At 33.6% G+C, this 20380-nt stretch overlaps 1 protein-coding gene across 8 annotated transcripts; it reads right to left on the bottom strand.

Annotated features, from left to right (window-relative positions):
- Positions 1-415: 415 nt before the first annotated feature.
- LOC132704180 (multidrug resistance-associated protein 1-like) lies at positions 416-20189 on the bottom strand. Of its 8 annotated transcripts, none has more exons than XM_060674050.1 (16): positions 20125-20189; positions 19659-19958; positions 18880-19143; positions 15548-15741; positions 15307-15498; positions 13804-14437; positions 12275-12421; positions 11251-11335; positions 9775-10482; positions 9297-9320; positions 8364-8849; positions 7360-7583; positions 4635-5048; positions 4263-4570; positions 2593-2807; positions 416-2533 (listed from the first exon to the last, which is right to left on the bottom strand). In XM_060674050.1, the coding sequence occupies exons 1-16, from the start codon at positions 20176-20178 to the stop codon at positions 2175-2177; spliced, it is 4608 nt and encodes a 1535-aa protein (XP_060530033.1). In that variant the 5' UTR covers positions 20179-20189; the 3' UTR covers positions 416-2174. The 8 variants fall into 8 exon arrangements, with proteins under 8 accessions (XP_060530033.1, XP_060530036.1, XP_060530032.1 ...); XM_060674053.1 differs by having other exon boundaries at positions 9775-10479; XM_060674049.1 differs by lacking the exon at positions 12275-12421 and adding an exon at positions 11943-12089.
- Between the last annotated feature and the right edge of the window lie 191 nt (positions 20190-20380).

Below are 20380 nucleotides of genomic sequence, written 5' to 3'. Positions count from 1 at the left end.
GTCAGAAGCTATGTTTCGTGAATGCTGGAAAGTCATTGGTTAAAAACAAAATTTTAAATTTCGCGCATGCGCATAACGAATGGTCCTTCTCAATTTTTTTTTCATGGTTTTAATTATCATTTCCGTGACAATTTTAGTTCGTTTATTTTAAAAATATAAATATATGCCAATTTTCGATAAAAAATTAACAATCGTCTACGCTTGCTTTTCCTTGACCTATGTCCACAGATCAGAGAAATTGTTTTGAATTTAATTCGGTCCAAGCGTGCTACTTAAATATGATTTATTGGCCACAAGATTTATTTGTCTTGTTTTTGAGTGTTTAGTTTTAAGAAAATATGTTTTCTGTCAATTATATTTATATTTTTCTTGTTTTGAATAAAATAAATAAATAAATTATAATTAAAACTACAAAGAATTTTGAAACATTTATTTCAAAACATATAAAATATATAAATCTGTGACGAGTTGTCAAAAAACACTTAAATGACATTAAGTATATAATTGCTATAAATATATTAACCAACAGGAACATGAAGTTTATTGGAAAAAAAAACTAATAATACACAACAGGTTCCAATACCTATATAAAACAAAGTTAGAAAATAAAACAAAATTGTTCGGGGACATAACATATTTTTACTGACTATAATATAACTCCCAAGACATTTAATTAGTTTGACTGAAAAATTATTACTTTGTGATGTTTTCTAGGTGTATAAATGGTCTTCCAAATTCGTGCCACTAGAAATTTATAATTTCCAAAATCCTAATTCAAGTTACAAGGACCTTAAAAATTAAATTTTAAAAATTTCAAATAGGACAGGATGTTTTCACAAATCAAATCATAATCGTAAAACTTTATGGAGGGCACGTTGTTACAGACAAAAAATGATTCCACCTTATAAATCTTACGGCTTTAGAGATTCAAATTGTGTAGGGCCAATATGTGACAACCTGATGAGATGTATTGCCTCCATATCTACCATTCGCCATTTGTTTCAACTTATTTATTAACAGCTGTCAAATTAAAAGGTAATAAACTTCAAAAATTCCTACTAAATAAGTACAGAGTATTTCTTTTTACTAAATCAAGTGTAGTTTTCCTACAATTCTAATTATGTTTAAATTTGCCTTATAATTAAGATTTTATTACTTGAAATCACAAACTTTGTCGATTTTTAAGGCAAGATTCACATTGGGTCAATAGTGCAACTTTTGCAGAATTATTGGTATTAATAAAAATCAGTTACAATGTGATGTGCATGAACAAGCAATCATTTAACACAAATGGACTGCATTATACCACAGACAGACAGACAAATACGAAAATAAAAATGTGAAAATCATATATACATATTTGTATGTGTTCGCAGGGGCTGTATCTTATTTTCAGTCGGAGCTTGGTCTAAGAAGTGTATAATCTAATTTGTCTAAACCATATTAAACTGTTTTCCGAATTTTGTCCCCCAACTTATTATAACAGCTTAAATTTATATTTCCCCGGCTAGCCTTCATATCCGACCAAAAACGATTTATTAAAATTTCCATGTAGCATGTTCCATGAGCACTACTAGAGGATTAAAGCTTATAGACTTATAACATCTTTTATTCGACTTGCTTTTATACAGAACGGAAGTTGAGTTAAATTACTGAAGTAATGATCATTGTAGTCAATTTTAAACCCATTTTATTCAAAATCTTAATTTTACAGGTTAAATCTACCCAAATAAATATTTCTGATGAACTGAGTATTACTGAGAAGACAAATTATTTAATCCATTTTTCGATTTTGAGAGAGCTCAAGGTCTTTTCAATTTTCCCAAATCTAGGAATAAAAAACCAGTAAATTTCATGGGCTCTAAAGGCAAAATCCCGGGGAGTTATATAAACCAATCATTATTTTATGGCAAATTTTGGTCAATATTAGACAACATTCGTTCACCAAGCTCTTTATCAACGTGTGCGGATAGAAAAAACGTAACGAGTTTGTTTATTCAACTTAACTTTAGCTGCTGCAAAAAAAAAGTAAACGGTAACGATTTTCAAATTCGGAAAATAAGTCAAAATTCGAGTAAACATACCCATTGAAAGCTAGACATAAAGTTCAACAATAAACAACGTAAATAAGGCAATATGACCTAACTACAAGATAAAACAATATTAAGCGCAATCTATGCCAGACCCGCGTCTTTACACATACCATAAAATATCGTTTCGGGCCTTCTTAACAAAGCCGCGGGCGAATCGAATTCGACAATCCTGCCCTTATCTAAGACGATAACCCTGTCTGAATCCATGATCGTGTTTAGCCTGTGTGCTATAGTAAGTACTGTACAATCGTTAAACTTAGTGCGTATAGTTTTTTGAATTAAGTCGTCGGTCTCCAAGTCCACTGCCGCGGTCGCCTCGTCTAAAATTAAAACCTTCGTTTTACGCAACAAAGCTCTGGCCAAGCATATCAGTTGCCGTTGGCCGACAGATAGGTTTTCGCCCCCCTCGGACACTTCGTGATGCAAACCGGACGGCAAACCTGCAAAAGAACGTGGACAATTGCGAAAATACCGAGTTTTCGAATGCACACACACACACCTTTAACAAAATCTTTAAGATGCGCATGTTCCAGGGAGCGCCAAACGTCGTCGTCGCTATATTTATCGAACGGATCTAGATTCATGCGAAGGGATCCGGAAAACAGTACCGCGTCTTGAGGAATGATCGTCAATCTAGATCTTAACGTGTGCAAACCTAATTCGGCAACGTTTACCCCGTCTATGGAGATCTGGCCCTCCGATCCTTCTATAATTCTGCAGGAGAATCATTTGACATCACCAATTTTAGTCTTTTTCTATAACTAAACTAATTAAAACTAAAAGACAGGCTATGTGAACGCTAATTTGCCGAATGGTTTCAGTTATATAACTTTTACCATACAGGGCGTTTTTTTTTTTTCAAATTTCGACCAGACGACTCTTTAAAAAAAATGTTTTTCATATATCTTGTTTGGTCCGCACGGAAACGGACTTAGGCCGCAGCTGGCACAGCAAGAAGCCGGAAAAAATTACTCAAGACGGGATCAAAAGATTTTTGATGACTTAACTTAACCGACCCTACCTCGCTTTTGGTCTTCCTTCCGGAGGGGCCGGCTCGTGTTGATCACCATGCGTATGGCCTGATGCGTTCAACGGCACTTTTTGAACCACACGATGAGAGCGACCGATTTAGCTCTTCACCGTGATTTTTAGTGGAGCATGCGCCTAAGGGCGCTGGCGGGTATAGATGGCCAGTTAAGCTCAAGACGAAGAAAGGAAGAAGAATAACTTCTTGCTGCTGTGCTCGCGGCCCATAATTAAGTTATAGATTTATATACATAAATTCATAAAAACCCGAAAAAATAATGAAATGAAAACTAAACATATCTCCTTCATTAAAACGACTGTCTTGCTACTTTGACAATATTGCACAAATCTTTTAGAAGGTGCAGAAACTGCAAATAAAACGAGACATATTTTGGAATTCCATTGTCTTCACTATTTGTCTTCGTTTTTCATCCACTTCATGTGAAAGTAAAGACACTTGACTAGTTTAAGGAAGTCCAGAAAATCTCATTTTATCAACATTTATCACTGTCTATGACTATATAGCTCTAGATAATATAGTTTTCAGTTACGTAGCTTTTAACATACAGGGCGTTTTTTTTTTATTTCAACCAGTTTTTCATATTTCTCCTTCATTGAAACGACTGTCTTCCTACTTTGACAACATTGCAAGTCATTTTGAAGGTGCGACATGTAAAACGAGAAACTGCAAATAAAACGAGATATTTGGGACTTCCATTGTCTTTACTATTTGCTTTCATTTTACATCTACCTTCAGGTGAAGGTCAAGGTACTTAAATAGCTGAAAATGGAACCCCAAACCATCTCATTTTGTCAACATTTATCAATGTATATCGCTATATAGCTCTAAATAATATAATAGATGCAGGGGGCAGTGATATTTTAGTAAAGGAGGGAATGTTCTTCAGCACAAATTTAGGCTACAAATACCTTTGAGTCGGTCTTAAAAGTTACCGCTTTTAATATTCCATTTACCCAATAAATTAGCGGAACCATTGCTCAAATATCCTAGTATAAACTCAAGGTATCGAACATGTGCAAACGTTTGCTATTCTTTTTTTTTTCTATAAAAAAAAGTCAAAGCCAAAATTAACACCAATAAACGCAGAAAAGATTTTGCCCCACATTTTTGTGAACACTAACCTGAATAGCGACAAGGTTAAGCTCGATTTTCCAGCGCCCGTCCTTCCCACGATGCCAACCTTTTCACTGCCCTTCACTTCGAAATTAACACGCTTGAGGACCAGGTCCAGTTCTGGCCTGTACCTAACGGAGAAGTCTTTGAACTCGACCGAGCCAGTTTCGGGCCACGTAATCGATGGATTCTTATTCGGCAGTTCCCAGGGGGCCTCTTGCCCCACTTCCGCGTACTCTTTAATTCTCTCCACCGCCACTATGTTGGTCTCAACGTCAGACGTCATTCGAACCAGCCAGTTTAAAGTTTGAGTTATCTATATAAAAAAATTCCGGGTCGAGTGGATCTAGAAAGTAAATCATGACGATTTGCCGATTTACCTGTAAGCAATAGGTTATCGATAGTCCCACAAGACCGGGCAGCTGGTTTTTGCCCAGAACGGCAAAAAGGGCAGCAAAGAGTATTATGAAGTTGCCGATCATTTCGAGGCGTACGGCCAACCATCGATTCGAGATTATGCTAGGATAATAACAGACTTGGTTCAAGTCGACTTTGTTCTCCGATTCCGTAATGAAGCGCTCTTGTTGGCCGTACGCGCGTATAGTTTGCACCCCGCTAACCGTTTCGCCGAAATGAGAATATATCGGAGACCTGGACACGGATTCCAAACGTTTCAGTTGCCTCGACGTTGCTACATAAAAACGCTGTATAAAGTAGTAGAGAATACCGATCGGAATGATAACTATTATGAATGGTGGAGTTGTGTAGCTGGCAACAACCAACGTTCCCAACACCTAAAACAAATTGCTGCAAATAAACTGTTCACCGAATTAATGTGTAAAGGGTATCCACAATATAAGCAGTTATATTTAGACTCGCTCTCGGCACAGACAATTTCGATTGTTTTCGAAACGTACAAGTACATTTTGCATTAACCATCAATGTCAAATGATGCGTTATTCTAGTTAATATTAAATGACATGCAAAGTAGAACGGGTTCATTACACAAGACATACCAAACGGAGCAATTGCAACAAAGGACAGTGAGAGGAAACAAATGGGTTTCGTCAGAGCATTGTTAGTACCCTTTAAAACTTGAATGATCTAAGGATTTAAATGTGATAAGCCGAGTATTATGATTTTTTTTACTCATTCTGATGCTGCATTTCAGTTGTTCTTTGGAAACTAATTTTACTTGGAAGGAAAAAAAGTTGAGATAAATTTTACATATTATTTAGAGTTAAAAGGATATAATAAAAAAAATACAGCATTTGAGCGCCAACTGTCGAATATTGCATTTTACGAATCATCTAATAAACAAACAACAAAAATGGTGAAAATATATACCTCAAAAATGCAATACATGCCATCATTGATATACCAAGGCAAGGTATCATCCACAACTTCTACGTCTTTTGAAAATCGAGATAGGATCCTTCCAGACGGGGTGGTATCAAAGAATTTAAGAGGTAAACGTAAAACATTGTGTAATAGGATTAAATGTAACTTAGCTGCGGCTTGGACACAGCCCAGTTCTGGGACCAATTGCAGGAAAACAGACATAAAAGCTGAAATTTAGAAATAGAGGAATGACGTTAAGCTTACAAATAATAACGGATAAAATTTTAAATAATGCATTCAAGTTATTTACAGGTGAACATGCAATAGTAATAAAAAAATAATAAATAATATATACTAATTAAAAGTAGAATTCATGATTTGGGTTCAGGATTTTTGGGATTTTAACATTTAAATTATAAGTTGGTTTGAATTCATGACTACAAGCTGTGCGTGCCATATGGATTTGTTCACCTCATGCACCATTTTGTATTATATACTAACAAACAAAACAATGAAAACTACATTACACATTCTATGCGCTGGGGGATTAAATCTGTTTTGGTTTCTCAAAAATTTGGTGGAGGCATTTAACTAAATTACCAAATCGGTTTATTTGCATCTATAGGATGTTTCATGGTGTCATGGTAGGTGGTTTTAAAAAGAAAAATTCAAAAACTTAAAAATCTGCATTTACCTTAGGAAAACTGTGTGAACTGTTCTTCTTAAAAACAACCTCAAAATCTAATCATGTCACCCACTTCTGCAACAGTCGCCCAATTATTTAAGCAACTCATAACAAACAACGAAATCAGAAATTGGAAAAAGCAATGTACAGGTGCATTGAAACGTTGCAAGCGCATTGTGAAAAGCACAATTGATATGAAGCAGCAGAATTGAGACATGCACAATACGTTACAAATTTGCTCTCTGGTACTAAAAACAGTAAGTCACTTATATAAATACCACATACATATCAATTAATATTGTGGTCCATGTAACACATGCAAAAAAGGAATTAAATGTCATCGAAAATGCTCCGGGTTTTCCTAACGGTTTTCTACAAACTTACAATCAGACCACTTTCAATAACTTCATAACAATTGAATGGCAATTCGACATCGAGATCGCTCAAGTCTTTGGAAAACCGGCTTATGATCCTGCCGATTGGGAGAATTTCGAAAAAGTACATCGGCTGACGTAGAACGTTATAAAGAAGACCTTTGTGAATTTCAGTGGCAGCGTTTAAGCAAGCGATTGTTAAATTTACCTCCGAGGAGCACACAGTAATAGCTATAAAGATATAAGTAGCTAAGTTCTCGGATCGAACATCACGGCAACCACTTTCCACCCAGCTAAATAGTTTTACTTACGTTTTATTAACCGAAGCACCTAAGAACAATCTCAACATGGTGAGTGAATAAATTTCCCGTTCAATTTTTCAAAAATTATGGGCAAGAAATTAAAGATTTTTAAACGCTAGCTTTATGTGTATTTATTGAGCTAGGTGGAAACTTCTCCTACATCTACTCTAATGAAACATTCTCAAATAATTTGAATAATTTGAAATGGCAACAAAAAATTAATGAATAATTGTTAGAACAAAATATCGGAAAGAGTTCAATCAAAAACTTTAAACACGGCACAAGCCAGTGATGCAAAACACAAATAAAATATTGAAAACCTGTTGAATCGAGTGTACCGGTCATAATTTTCACAACTGCAAAATATAACTGCTTCGTAAACACCTCTGCGACAGTAACTAACCGAGAATAAACACGTAATCCATCCCCTCAGAGTCATTGGCAAAACCGTATCCAAGGTGTCAATATCCTTGGAGAATCTATTTAAGATTCTTCCCACGGGCGTAACATCGAAAAATTGCGGACACGGCGCTCTTACAATGTTCGATAATAACACTTGGTGCAACCACTTGGCGGCGTTTAAAGTTCCAATGTATAAAGCAAGCACCGCTAAGAATATCACGATAACTGAAATGTTTAAAATATGTGGACATTTGTAAAAAAAAAAATGCGAAAAAGCGTAGATGCATAAACTAAATTAGTACAACACAAAGCGTAAAAAAAAGCGAAGATGAGGTGAGGTGAAAATACGTACATATATAGGGGATGAAATAACAATAGATAGTAGATAACAGCTGACTGCATTCTACAAAATCAAATGAATTACACAAATACAATAACAACTGAAATGTGTTTGAATGACAAATATAATAATAATGGTATCTATTGAATCAAATTAGTTACATAATACAACTTCAGGCCATCTATTGAATCAAATTAATTACATAATACAACCTCAGGCCAAAAATGTGGCATTTTTGAGGCACTATACGTAAGTTTTTTCTCTCTGATGTAATGGTCATTTATGACCGTTGTTTTCCTTTTTTTTTTCAAAAGGTGTCGTCAGCACTGGTTTAAGTCCAATTCTTTTGCACCGGAATTTAGGTGATGACGTCAAACTACTCTGTTCTAAGACACTTCCTTGACACTAACGCACAATTTGGGTTTATGAGAATCCATAAAACATTTTTCAATGACGTCATGAATTTATCGTAAGGCGCTTATAAATTAGGGTTGGATCAGGACACTACAGCTATATTGATATTGATTGATTTAAAATTGATTGATTAACTCTTTTAAAAGTTGCATCAAAAATGTGATTATAAAAAATTATGGTGCATGCTAAAAAAATAAAAAAGGTCCCATGCTTGAGGCAACATAAAAAGAAAATAAATAAACGTAACTCACCTTGTCCAATACCGAGGGCCCCATAAACCCCCAAATACAAATCCCTTTTCGCGGTGTTGACTGTACCATTCTGGTCGACCATATCTTTATCATCGGCCCAGATGCCCAACCAGACGTTGGAACCAATACTGAACCCTTGGAAGCACATGTTCAAAAAGACCGTCATCAAGGTGATAAACACCCCGATAGACCGGATATAATGCTGGTAGACCGCCCAACTGACGCTTCCGGTTTCCGATTTCTCCGTTTCGATCAGCTTTTCGCCCACGGCCGGTCCCTTTTTCGTCGCTTCTCCCGAGATTGACATTTGCCTATGACTTTTGGAGCTGTCTTCCGATTTTTGACGCTGAAGCGATCCGTTAAGCGCGGGGTTTGAACCCGTGTCTGAGAGGGATTCTGATACGCGCGACCTCATACGAACTATTTGCTTGGTTATTTCCTCGGAGACTTGAGATCCGCTGAGCTGTGTTTTTAATTGATCTAATTCTACAAAAGAAGAGAAAACATTTTTTCAAAAATCAATATCTTGGAATATTACAAAGTCTGCAAAACAATCTTCAGCTATCTAAATTTCTAAGTCGAGCTACTATCCTACATGATATTAAGAAATGAAAAGAGCACTGGCAAAAAACAATGCAGCAACAGCAAAAATGAATTGAATTTAACATTGGTTTTATTCTTGATTCAGATTCTAGTGAATGAAATATGTATCACTAGCTCTATCTTCTTCGTGAAAAACACGCAAGAGAGAAAAACAAAAAACTAGTACTGATTAATTTAACCAGTTTAGCTTGTTAAATTACTAAGGTCAGTAGACCAGAAATGATAAAAACGGTACAAGTGAGTAAGTGTATGGAAAATTGTTATTACTATAGAGATGAATTTCGAAATGGATAAGTGCAAGTCTCGACACGCTTTTACCTACTTACATACCAGTGTTACTTGAACGTAAAACATCTAAAAAAAATAAATCATTCAATTATACACTTAACGTATCATTATCTCAGGCAAAATTGATCTAGCTACGAAACTGAATTCTAGATAATTTACCATAACTGTAGAGTTAACACTTTAAAGACTACATCAGATTAATTATTTTCTACTAAATAAATAGCTTTGCTTGCAGTAATAAAACTGTTTGTGTTGGAAAGCTTTTATTAGGACAATTTTTAAATAACGTTTCTTGAGTGACATCCACCAAGAGAGCAATTTATGTTGTGTTTGGATTTGGAGCCTGTAGGCTGTTCCTTTAGCGTTGAAGACTCGGAAGAATCCATAAAGCCACATATTTTTATAAAATCGCAATTAAAAATTTGGGTAATACTCGTTAACGATTGCTACTTTTAAGATATAAGAGGTAGTCATTAACGTGTTAAAACATGAATAATATTTCAATTGAAATCTTTCTTACCTTCTTCATTTTGTGCTTGTTCCTGAATGTGCTGCACAAGGAATTCAGCAAAAGCGCCTTTGCGGTCGAGCAACTCTTGATAAGTTCCGTTTTCCGACACTTCCCCATTTTTAATAACATATATTTTATCGGTTTGAGGCAAATACGTTATACCGTGGGTGACGAGAACCCTGGTTTTATTCTGCAACAATCCTTTGGGTCCCAAAACTTTTTCGAAAATGTGTTTGCCGACGTGAGAATCGACCGCACTCAAAGGATCGTCCAAGAAATATATGTCGGCGTTCGCGTAAACAGCTCGGGCTAAGCTGACCCGTTGTTTTTGACCACCCGATAAGTTGATACCTTTTTCGCCAATCTCTGTTTGGTCACCCCCAGGCAACATATCAAAATCGGCCGTGAGCGCGCATCCTTCGATAATTTCATCGTACAATTTCTTATCGTAATCTTTTCCGAACAGAATGTTGTCTTTCAATGTGGCGTTTTGGATCCACGCCTGTTGGGAGACATAAGCTATCGAACCGTAAGTGTTAACTCGGCCAGAGAGTTTATCCATTTCTCCCAAGAAGGCGGACACGAGGCTGCTTTTACCGGAACCGACGGAACCGACAACGGCGGTCAGCGTTTTGACCGGAATTTTGATGTTGATGTTTTTCAAAATGGGATCTTCGCCCCACGAAAACGTGCCGTTTTCAATTATCAACGGGTCTTCTAGAAATAAATAGTATGTATGATTATTTTACGTTTGTTTTAATCGATCTGACCTATATGACCTATATTTTCTGGGAAAAGGTAATAGAAATACTACAAATTTATGAAATATAATTCAAGTAATTCATAATTAATTCATATTGTTGATTAACTAATATTGTTAATAATTTAACTGTGGAACTCAACACATTGTTAATTGCATCTGGCGTGATGGTTTGAAATGCTACTAAAATTAGCTGACGTAGTTCTTCCTCTGTTTGAAAGTTAGAATGGTACATATAGTATTTGATGTAGCCGCGTCGCAGGATAAACGTCGCGAGGAGTTAGATCGTGGAGACCAGGAGACCGCTGAGTGGTACCTTTCAAACTTATTCTCAAAAAAAATAAAAGTTTGCTTTTGTGTGATAAATGAATCATGTGGTACATCATTTAAAAGCATTTTTTTATACTTTATCGAATTATGAAAACATTCACTATGGCCTATAAGAAAATTTAAACATCTATGGTGTATCTAGAAAACTTTTTTTTTCCATATTTTTCTCGAATTTCTCAGAAATAATTCGAGCTGAAATCATTTTGCTGGTAGATTTAAGTTTCTCATAAAATCATTTTAAAACTTCCTAATTCCGAATTTAACTGACCCTTTATCTCCTATAGTTTTTAATATCGCCATTCTATCCCATTATTATATTAAACACACTGTATAGTAAAAATTTAAGCGAATCATAATATGAACGGAATAAAAGAAACTTCTTGAAATTTACTTACCGGGTGAACTATCGTGCGTTACATTATTCGGATCCAACTCTTCCGAATTCATAAACCTGTTTATTCTCTTTACTGAAACGTATGTCTAAAAAACAAAATGCAACTTAAAGAGGTTTGCACAGAATACACCTATAACATATAAATATTGAATTCACTTGAATGCTAATTAAAATAAAATAACAAATTAATATCACTTTAAATGTCAAAACGACAGAAATTATTAAATAGGAATAATCAAAACAAATGTTGCGAAAAACTAGGAATAACGATTTGACAAAAAACTTCAAATGAACTCATGGCCAAAACCTTTAATTTAGTCTAAGAAAGCAAAGAATGTGATGATAATGCAAATGTTAATGTGAACTTTTATTTACTATAAGAACGAAATTATCTATTTGTATATCTATTATTACAGCATCTAAAGCCGGATGAAAATATATTAGATTTAAAACAAAGAATGAAAAACAAGTATGAATACCCGCATTAAAAAAAGTAAGTTGCATTTTTAAGTTTCAATAATCAACATTTTTTTTAGTACATTAAATTCGCTATAGCATTTAAGAAATTTTTAACAACTAATAGGTTCGATCAAAGTAAAATATTAAAAATATTTTTAAAAGCAAAATGGATTTTTTTAAGAAAACAAAACCATGCAGTTTAACAAAAATAAGAAAAATTTCACCAATGCTTACTTGAACTAAATTTGAAATCATCATGGGCAACATACTCAGGGGAAACCGTAAGATATTGAAAAGAGAAATGGAGACGTAGGCTTTACTCGCATCTAATATGTTGTTCTCATCCACCAATACGTAAGTAGCGAAACTGACCAGCGACACCTAAGGCATGCAAAATAAAAAGAAGTTGTAAATATGGCGTATTGCATATTCCCCCAAACCGTGAAAATACATCCACCATAGTACTGAAAATGTTATACAAATGATTAAGAAAAAAAAATGGATTGTTACAGTAGAAAAGTGTGGGCTGGGACAACTCGATCTGTCATCTAGCAAGCTATCTTTACCTCTATGGTGTACACCAAGAGAATTGGCAACAAACCCATCGGCATACTCATGGTGCTGAAAAGACTTAACGATATAAATGTTATTTCGGGCGTCAAAACATTCTTCTCATCGCTAAAGACGAACGACACAAATGTAGCTAAAACGACCTGTTAAAGAAGATAATTAGCTGCATTTTTCGCGCAACATCTCACACACCTCTATTATTTTATTCATAGCACTTTTGGCAATTAGCATGAATTGATTTTCTTTTATACATATAGCAATGATTAGTGCGACGCCGGTACATACTTCATTTATTTCATATAGAGGCTAAGAAAAAATAAACCAACCCGAATTTCATAAATACATATCACATTTTCGTTATGTATTAATAAACAAATAATTTTAATTTCAATATTCAAACAGTTCATTTATTTAAATTAAGATTCATTACTTTTATGTTATCTTTATGGCTTCTTTTAACATTTCACTAAATGCAAAAATATGTAAATAAGATGCAAATGCGCAAATAAAACTAGAAATGAAAACAGGGTATTAAAAAATGTATTAACATTATAATCGTATTTCGCGAACTAACGGATGATCCTATCCTCTACCACACTGAGCGAATAAATGTCGCGAGACGAAATATGCAGCGTAATAAACGTCATTTGGAATTATTATTTACAAATCTTCTGGATTCTTCAGGTGTCGGTTGTTGATGAATCGAACCTTCTGACGTTTCGCCGATCATCAATCGCGATTGGTGAAACGTCAGCAAGACTTAACGCAAATTATTTTGTGTTTTTTTATTTATTAAAATGGTAATTTTGAAAACCACAATTGGTTTTAATTGTTGAGTTCATCTATGCGAAGAAAGAAATTGCAAAAAAATAGCATCCAGCGTTTTTAATAATTATAAATAAATAAATGAAATAATTTAAATTGTCTTCTAAGTACGAAGTCTACATCTGAAATTTTTATTACATTATCAAACATTATAATTATACTGCAACTAGGTGAACAGTATAATTTAAGACTCGATTATGAGAAAACTAGAATATTGATTTTTCAAAAATTAAATGGTTGCCAAAAATGTGAAATTTTTGGGAGTCCAACTAGCTGGGAAAAAACAACCAAAAGAAGAAAGTAGACTCTGTCATAAAACTCCAATGCAATTGCGCAGCCCTCAATTATATATGCAATACGTTTTTGGGCATCCTCCTGTATTCATGGCGCAAAAGTGCATTATTAGATGCGTGGACCACTTCCACAGACAGGTAGAGAGAGAAACAATCTGAGGATTTCAGCTCACTGCTCCATTTACTTTTAAAGGGCCTTCACTACATGGCTATAAAAGTCTATGATGTACTGCCTGCTAATATTCGAAAAATAAATGAATTTGCTAAATTAAAAAAAGAAATAATCACATACTTAAAACTCAAATATAATTTGATTTTTACTGCTTTTCATTGAAATTGGAGGTCTGGAAGTTGGCTATGTGTGGATCATCTTTTAGGCAAAAAAAAAGAAAATAAAAAACACGTACCAAAAATGGAGCGCAGGACCATATAAACGACGTGCCCGCGTTCAAATAAGCCGCTTCTTTCAAAACCTTTATCTCTTTCCCTCTAATTTTCAGCACCTGATTTTCGAAACTGGGTTCCCACGCGTACAACTTCAAAACTTTGATGCCGCTCAAAATCTCGTTCATCAACTTCACCCGCTCGTCTTTATTCTTCATTTGTTTTATCTGCAAGGTCTTCGATTTGTTGGCGATGAAGCCGTTGACGGGAATCAAAATTATCATGACCGCGAGACCGGCCAAAACGGACGGTCCCAGTTCTTGCCACAGGAAATACATCGAGAGACATATTTGCAACGGCGCGGACCATATCATGTTTAAGTACGCTGTTAAATCCATGAACTTTTGCGCGTCGACCGCCATCAAATTAACGATCTCGCCGGCCGTCCTCTCCTTTCTCGCTTTGTTCGAAATTTTTAAAGATTTCCTATAAATTGTCGATACGAGGGCGGTTCTTATTCTCATTCCGACGATAAACATTCGATTGAAATACTGAGACAGGAACAAGGTCTGGGTGGTGGCGGTCGCAAACAAAAGACCGGCGTAAAAATATCCTTTCCAACTATGCGTCGGATTCTTGACGAATGTTATAATAAAACTGAAAAATAAATGAAATTATCATATCCACTCTCGAAAATAGCCATCCAAAATTTGATATACCATATATGATTCTATTTCAGTGTTTTGAAAAACAATTGATAAGTTATTTCGCTTATTCACAATATACTTAAGGGTTTTTTAAATAAATTGAATTTTGTCGAATTGTAACCTAATTTTCATTTCTCAAATACATAACAAGTATTTAAAGTATGTAAGCGAAAAAATTATAATTTCCTGTTTTCGCAGGAATGGGATATCCTAAACAATTGGACATTGTAATCTAAAAGTACATATATTATTACATATTATTATTATATTATTATTATTACAATAAGTTTATGAGATATAAAATTTTGTTTCTTTTTTTCTCTTTTCAGACTTACAATGATAATTATAACTAAAATATGTATGTATAACTAAAATAAATTTGAAAATTTGGGGTTACACTGAAGTCTATAGGCTAAAGTTAAGTGTCAACTTGCTAATTTAAATAGATCACTAATTTTTTCTTTAGGAATTTATGTAACTTTCAGCAGCGAAAAGAGAACGTTTAACAAATTTAACATCTTTTTCAAATTTTGATTTCGAAATGTGTGTATACAAATTTGTTAAAATGTGTTTGTTTACAACCAAACATTATACCTACATAATCTACAAATAACTTTTTGACTCTTAAATTTTTAATTATACGAGTTTTTTTTTAGTTAAATTTGTTTTTGTTGTATTATGTTTTAATTAATACAATAGGATCAAAACTGCAACAAAATATTATATACAATAAAAATATTTCACTGATTTCATCAGAGCTGGTACATCAAATTTTACGTGTGATTGCATAGCTTGCGCCTAAACAAAATTGATAGATACCCTAATACTTGTGGACTGACGAATGTTAACACATCTTGGACTAGTTTCAGGCAAGATCCAAATACAAATATGGGGCCAAATGATCGAAAAAGCGCAGGCAGAATCGACGCTTCTTTCTTTTTCCCGGTATTGACGAAGTCTATATGACCCGAATCGGACTTGAACTCCGCCCTAGCATGTACAGGTTCGGCACTAAAATACGCAACGGTCTTCCAAAAGTAACGATATCAAACATGTGTACCTGCGCGTTTTCATAAGGGTTTTCCTCCAATGTTTCTCAAACAATGGCACAACCTCAGCTGCCGAATCTTCCTGATTCATATCCCATAAATCGGAAGCTTCCAACGGCTTCCGAAACCCGGTCCAGGTCATTGAATCGAACCAAGCGAATAACAAGCGCGAAAGAAAACTGGCGCCCTCTTCTGGGCATGGTTTCTAAAAGTGAGGCAAAAAAAATTATAACTGATCCTTGAAAGTCAAGTTGTTTGTCTCAACTAGACAAGTCTAATATAAAAAATATATAAAATGACATTAACATCAACATTAATAAAATCTTTCCAATATTATCATTCCTTATTTTATTCTGCTAAAGTAAATATATAATTTGTTACAAAAAAAGCAATCATCATCAACTGTTATTATTAATCCGTACCGATTAATTTTAATCTTTTATATCAGATTTTTAGCGTAATTTGCACCATCTTGTAGTATCGAACTTCATAAATAATTTTTTAAACAATTGGAACTTAAAAATCAATTTTGGTTCTCTAATTAAAGTATTTGCACTAAAAAAATATAACATTTCTTTAATGGTCATTACCTATAGGGGTATATATATAAAATTCGGCTTGAAGTTTTAGCAAATTTTATCAACTTCAGACAAATTCTTGATGGTCTCTTTAATAATTATTTAATAAGGTATTATATAAGATCAATTCTAAGCACTTAATTTCAGTCGCCTAGTGAATTACGTTCGTGATTAATTAAATCTTCATTAATTTGGGAATATTTATACATTGTAATAATCATGGGCTTTGAAATATTTAGAATTAAAACTTTGATTTATTAATTTCTAAGTATCTAAAAATTAATCAAATAACCTAATGTCTTTTATGTGCCATTTGCAACTTGCCATTCATATAATAAATCAGTAAATACTAACTCGGAATAAAATTGATCAATCCAACAAATAAATGAACACTTCAAATAAATAAGTCATTGCATTTTTGAAGCGCATTTGGGAAGCATTCTGTATAATGAATTAACGAAACATTTTTGAGTCATTGGCTACAGAATTGCATGTTAATTTTAAAAAAGATAACGATTAAAATTTTATTTAAACGCATGCTTAAAGTTTAGATATACCGCATATATGTAAATATAATGTAAACGCAAAATATGTTTTTGTTTTACCAGCAACAGATTGCTGCCAACTGCACTAAATCCGGCAAGATGGTGCAACTTCTAGCAACGCCATAAAACTGGTTTAAACATTTAAGATATTGCGAACTTAATAATAATGAAAAATACATGTATTATATAGATTGCAAAAATGAGCATCTTTATATCAAATTCTAAATATAAAAAATAAATCATTTTCGATATAAATTCCAATGATTCGAATTATGGAAACGTGAGATGTTTCAATCAACAAAATATTAGGTAATACCCGCCCAATTTAAAATGAACGAAAATTCAAGGCAAACTCGAATCTTGCCTCAATAATTATATTCCTAAACATGATATAGATATAAGAGAACGAATTCCGCATCCAAACATTTACCTTTAATGTTATACAACATTACATAAATATAAAAATATCGCGAATTAAAATAATGGAAGAATCGACAATGAAGACTCGAAACCGGACGATGCGAGAATTCAAACGAATTTGCCTTGAAAACATAATCAGAAGATGATCGGTATTTAAATGTTTCGTCCTTGAACTGCTAACGGTGAATCCGCTGTAGCAAATCTCCCGACAATGCCGCTATCACACTGTACGACAACAAGGATATACAACCACTCGTAATAAGTCGGTAGTTATAACTAATTATTAAAAATAAACAAGTAATGGGATAAATTTTAATACCGCTGCAAAGATTTTCAAACACTCGCCAAGTATCTGTCTAGTATAGGAAAAAATATTTTTTTAAAAATGTAACACTTTCGTATTAGGGTCACTATTCTTAAGTTTTAAGGAATATAAATATTGTAGGCAAATAGCAAAAAAAAGATCTATTAGAGAGACAGGAAAATTTTTATTTCCCATGGAGAAATCTAAAACGGTAAAGTTATAAACTAATGTTCTTTGTCCTTTGTGCTTGTTGGCAATATTTTTACTAACGAATTAATATCTATCCAAAAATTGCAATTATAATGGAGTTTAATCAACTTATACAGGCATGACATTGACAATGCCGATTTTGAGGCGACTCTTAGAAGAGATGTGCTTATTCGACCAGGTTTTTAACAGAAAAAAATATTCAGCTATTTATATAAACAAAACCTCTTATTCAACAAGTTGTGGGCGTGGCCACATTCGCTAATATAGGAGATCTTTTTATTCCGCACTAATCTTCCTTGTATTTCGTTTTATTAGATTTGACAATGCATATGTATCTTGGAACAGGTACGATAATGAAATGTAATAGTGGCACTAGTTACTAAACCACCATGTTCCGTTGTAATTCTTTTAAAACTGATAAGTTAAAATCATAGACGTATTATGGAGGGAGGGGTAAAAATTACCGATGTTCATTGGTGGATATGCTGATGAGAATTTGGCATCATAGAACCCTTTGACTCTGTTTCAGTTCTATTGGAGAATAGAGGCTTTTGGTTTCCAGAGAAATGTTTAGGTTATAAGAAAAAGAAAAACCGTCCTGAAGAGTAAAATTTTTCATTTTTTCAAGAATAGCAATACAACACAGATATAACTGAAAATCTGGCACAGACAAAATTGATTGGAATGCAATTTGTTTACCACTCGATAAAATTTTAATGGAGCATGATTCAAATTAAAAAAATATATATAAATCAAGTTGTCTTCTGATAATCATCGCTTTAACTGATTAACAAATCATTCAACTACTGAGAACAAAATATTACGCAAAAATAGTACCTCCAAACTTAACCATATAGAAAGAATTACCTTTCAACTAACTATAGTAAATCTGCAAAAAATATGCTTAGATACAGTATCATCTGACCTGTCTGATTAAATAACAATGTTTAAATTTATATTTTATACTGTTTCATACCTTGATATATTATATATAAAAAATTACTCATTTCTTGACAAAAATTTTCAGATGTTTTCAGTTGTAATAGAAGAGTTCTTCACAGGGAATCACAAATATTTCAGCGGGATTACACTGCGGTGAATATTAAGTAACTAGTGACAAGGATAAAATGAACAAAATGTTTTTTTTTTTTGTAACAGAACTATATAAGAACATAAATTAATGCAGCTAATGCCATTCTTATATAGGGAATTGACAAATAACGAGAAAGATTATTTTTAATTCAAAAATTATTTTACATCAGCATATTAATAAAGTAACTGCTTACCTGAGTTTTTGGATATTTTGTAATCTTCGGAGGTTGATCAGCGAAACAGTTCAGTAACAACATCAGTAAAATTAGGGGGAAATAAATTAAATAACTGATGTAGGCATAGTAAGATTCTGGAACGCCATCTTTTTGAGCGTGTCGAATTTCTGTTCTAAACTGGGGAGCACCGCACAAGGCCATCAAAAACCAAAAGAGAAACAACAAGCCCGAAGTTCGCAAACCATGTTTTTTGTTATAATAAAGCAAAACTGCTGACAGCCCCTGTAAGTGAAATAAATATTTTAAAAAATACTATGATAAAATTATTTCATATCAATTATTGTTTTGTGAATGTGTGGGACCTTGATATACAGTGTTGCCAAGGACGCACATAGCTCCAGATCAATTAAATTTCTATTTCTGGGAATAGCCAGGGTTAATTTGCACATTACTCATTTTTTGCACCTACGAATATTTAGTCCTTTTTAATAATTTATTTTTTTATTCTAGTTTCCTTTCTTTTAATGGAAAAAAATCTATTTCCCAATAAGGTGTTTTGTTTTCTTGGACACACTGTACATGTAATCAAAAACCATTTTGTTTTCTTCAAAGTAGGTACCTATATGAGATCATTTGGCTTTTAAAGTAATAGTCCCACCTTGGAACTTGGTTTAAGACAACAATTTAAATAATAACAAAATATAATATGGTAATATTGGTAATGTGTTCAATAAAGGATTTCAATTAAGGTGGAATGAAAAGCCTCAGAAGTATTAAAAGTCATGTCTGACACTTACCACAGAAGCCAATTTAATAATTGGGGAATAAATATCAACAGGCGGAACATCTCGCGTACTAGTCATTTTAACATTTGTAACAAAATCACTTAACATTAACACACAAACGCCCCCGGTCACTAGCAACTTGAAGCAATTTAAAAAGTTCCATGGAATATCCTTCTTTTTACTACTTGCTATGTAGTACACTTCTAAACTTGAAAATAACCACAGAAATACACACGGTATCCATACTAAAACGGTTTTTTCGAAACATTTTGTAAAATCGGGATCATCGGTGTCCCACGTTAAGGTTGAATTCTGAAACAACCAAAAAAATTTAAAAATTAACTTTGTTGGTATTGCCTTCTTTCATAACCAAATAATTTAAAGTGAAAAATAAAAAAATGAAAATAATAAAAGAGATAGTTTAAAAGGAAATTTAGGAAATATCACCAATTTGTTTAAATATCTCATAGATACTTGCCCAAAATTCAGATCCGCAAAAGTTATCCAAACTATTTGAACCGTTTCTCGCCATTTTCAGCTAGACACCACAGTATCCGACAGAATAATTTTAATAACAAAAAATATTGAGAAAGAGAAGTAATAGTCCATTTCTTCTTCCTTACGCTTTTTACCAAACTGACTTAGATCATTCGGCCAATGTAGTCACAGAATTCCCAGGCGACTTCGTATTAACGGGTTGGATAAGAAATAATTATACATAAGGAGGTCCAAAC

The sequence above is a fragment of the Cylas formicarius genome, unplaced genomic scaffold (genome assembly GCF_029955315.1).
Source record: "Cylas formicarius isolate icCylForm1 unplaced genomic scaffold, icCylForm1.1 PGA_scaffold_6__28_contigs__length_40554024, whole genome shotgun sequence".
Lineage (NCBI taxonomy): Eukaryota > Metazoa > Arthropoda > Insecta > Coleoptera > Brentidae > Cylas > Cylas formicarius.
The sequence above is the reverse complement of the archived record's forward strand: the minus strand, read 5'-3'. Positions and strand labels throughout refer to the sequence as shown.

Bases quoted from the DNA above. Each gene is read 5' to 3' on its own strand.
- LOC132704180 (XM_060674050.1), bottom strand. From the start codon at position 20,178: ATGGCGAGAAACGGTTCAAATAGTTTGGATAACTTTTGCGGATCTGAA. The intron at 19,144-19,658 runs GTAAGTGTCAGA...TTTCACTTACAG, and splicing joins TTATTAAATTGGCTTCTGTG to GGGCTGTCAGCAGTTTTGCT. The intron at 9,321-9,774 runs GTAAGAAAGATT...TATTTTTTTTAG, and splicing joins ACAAGCACAAAATGAAGAAG to ATGTTTTACGTTCAAGTAAC.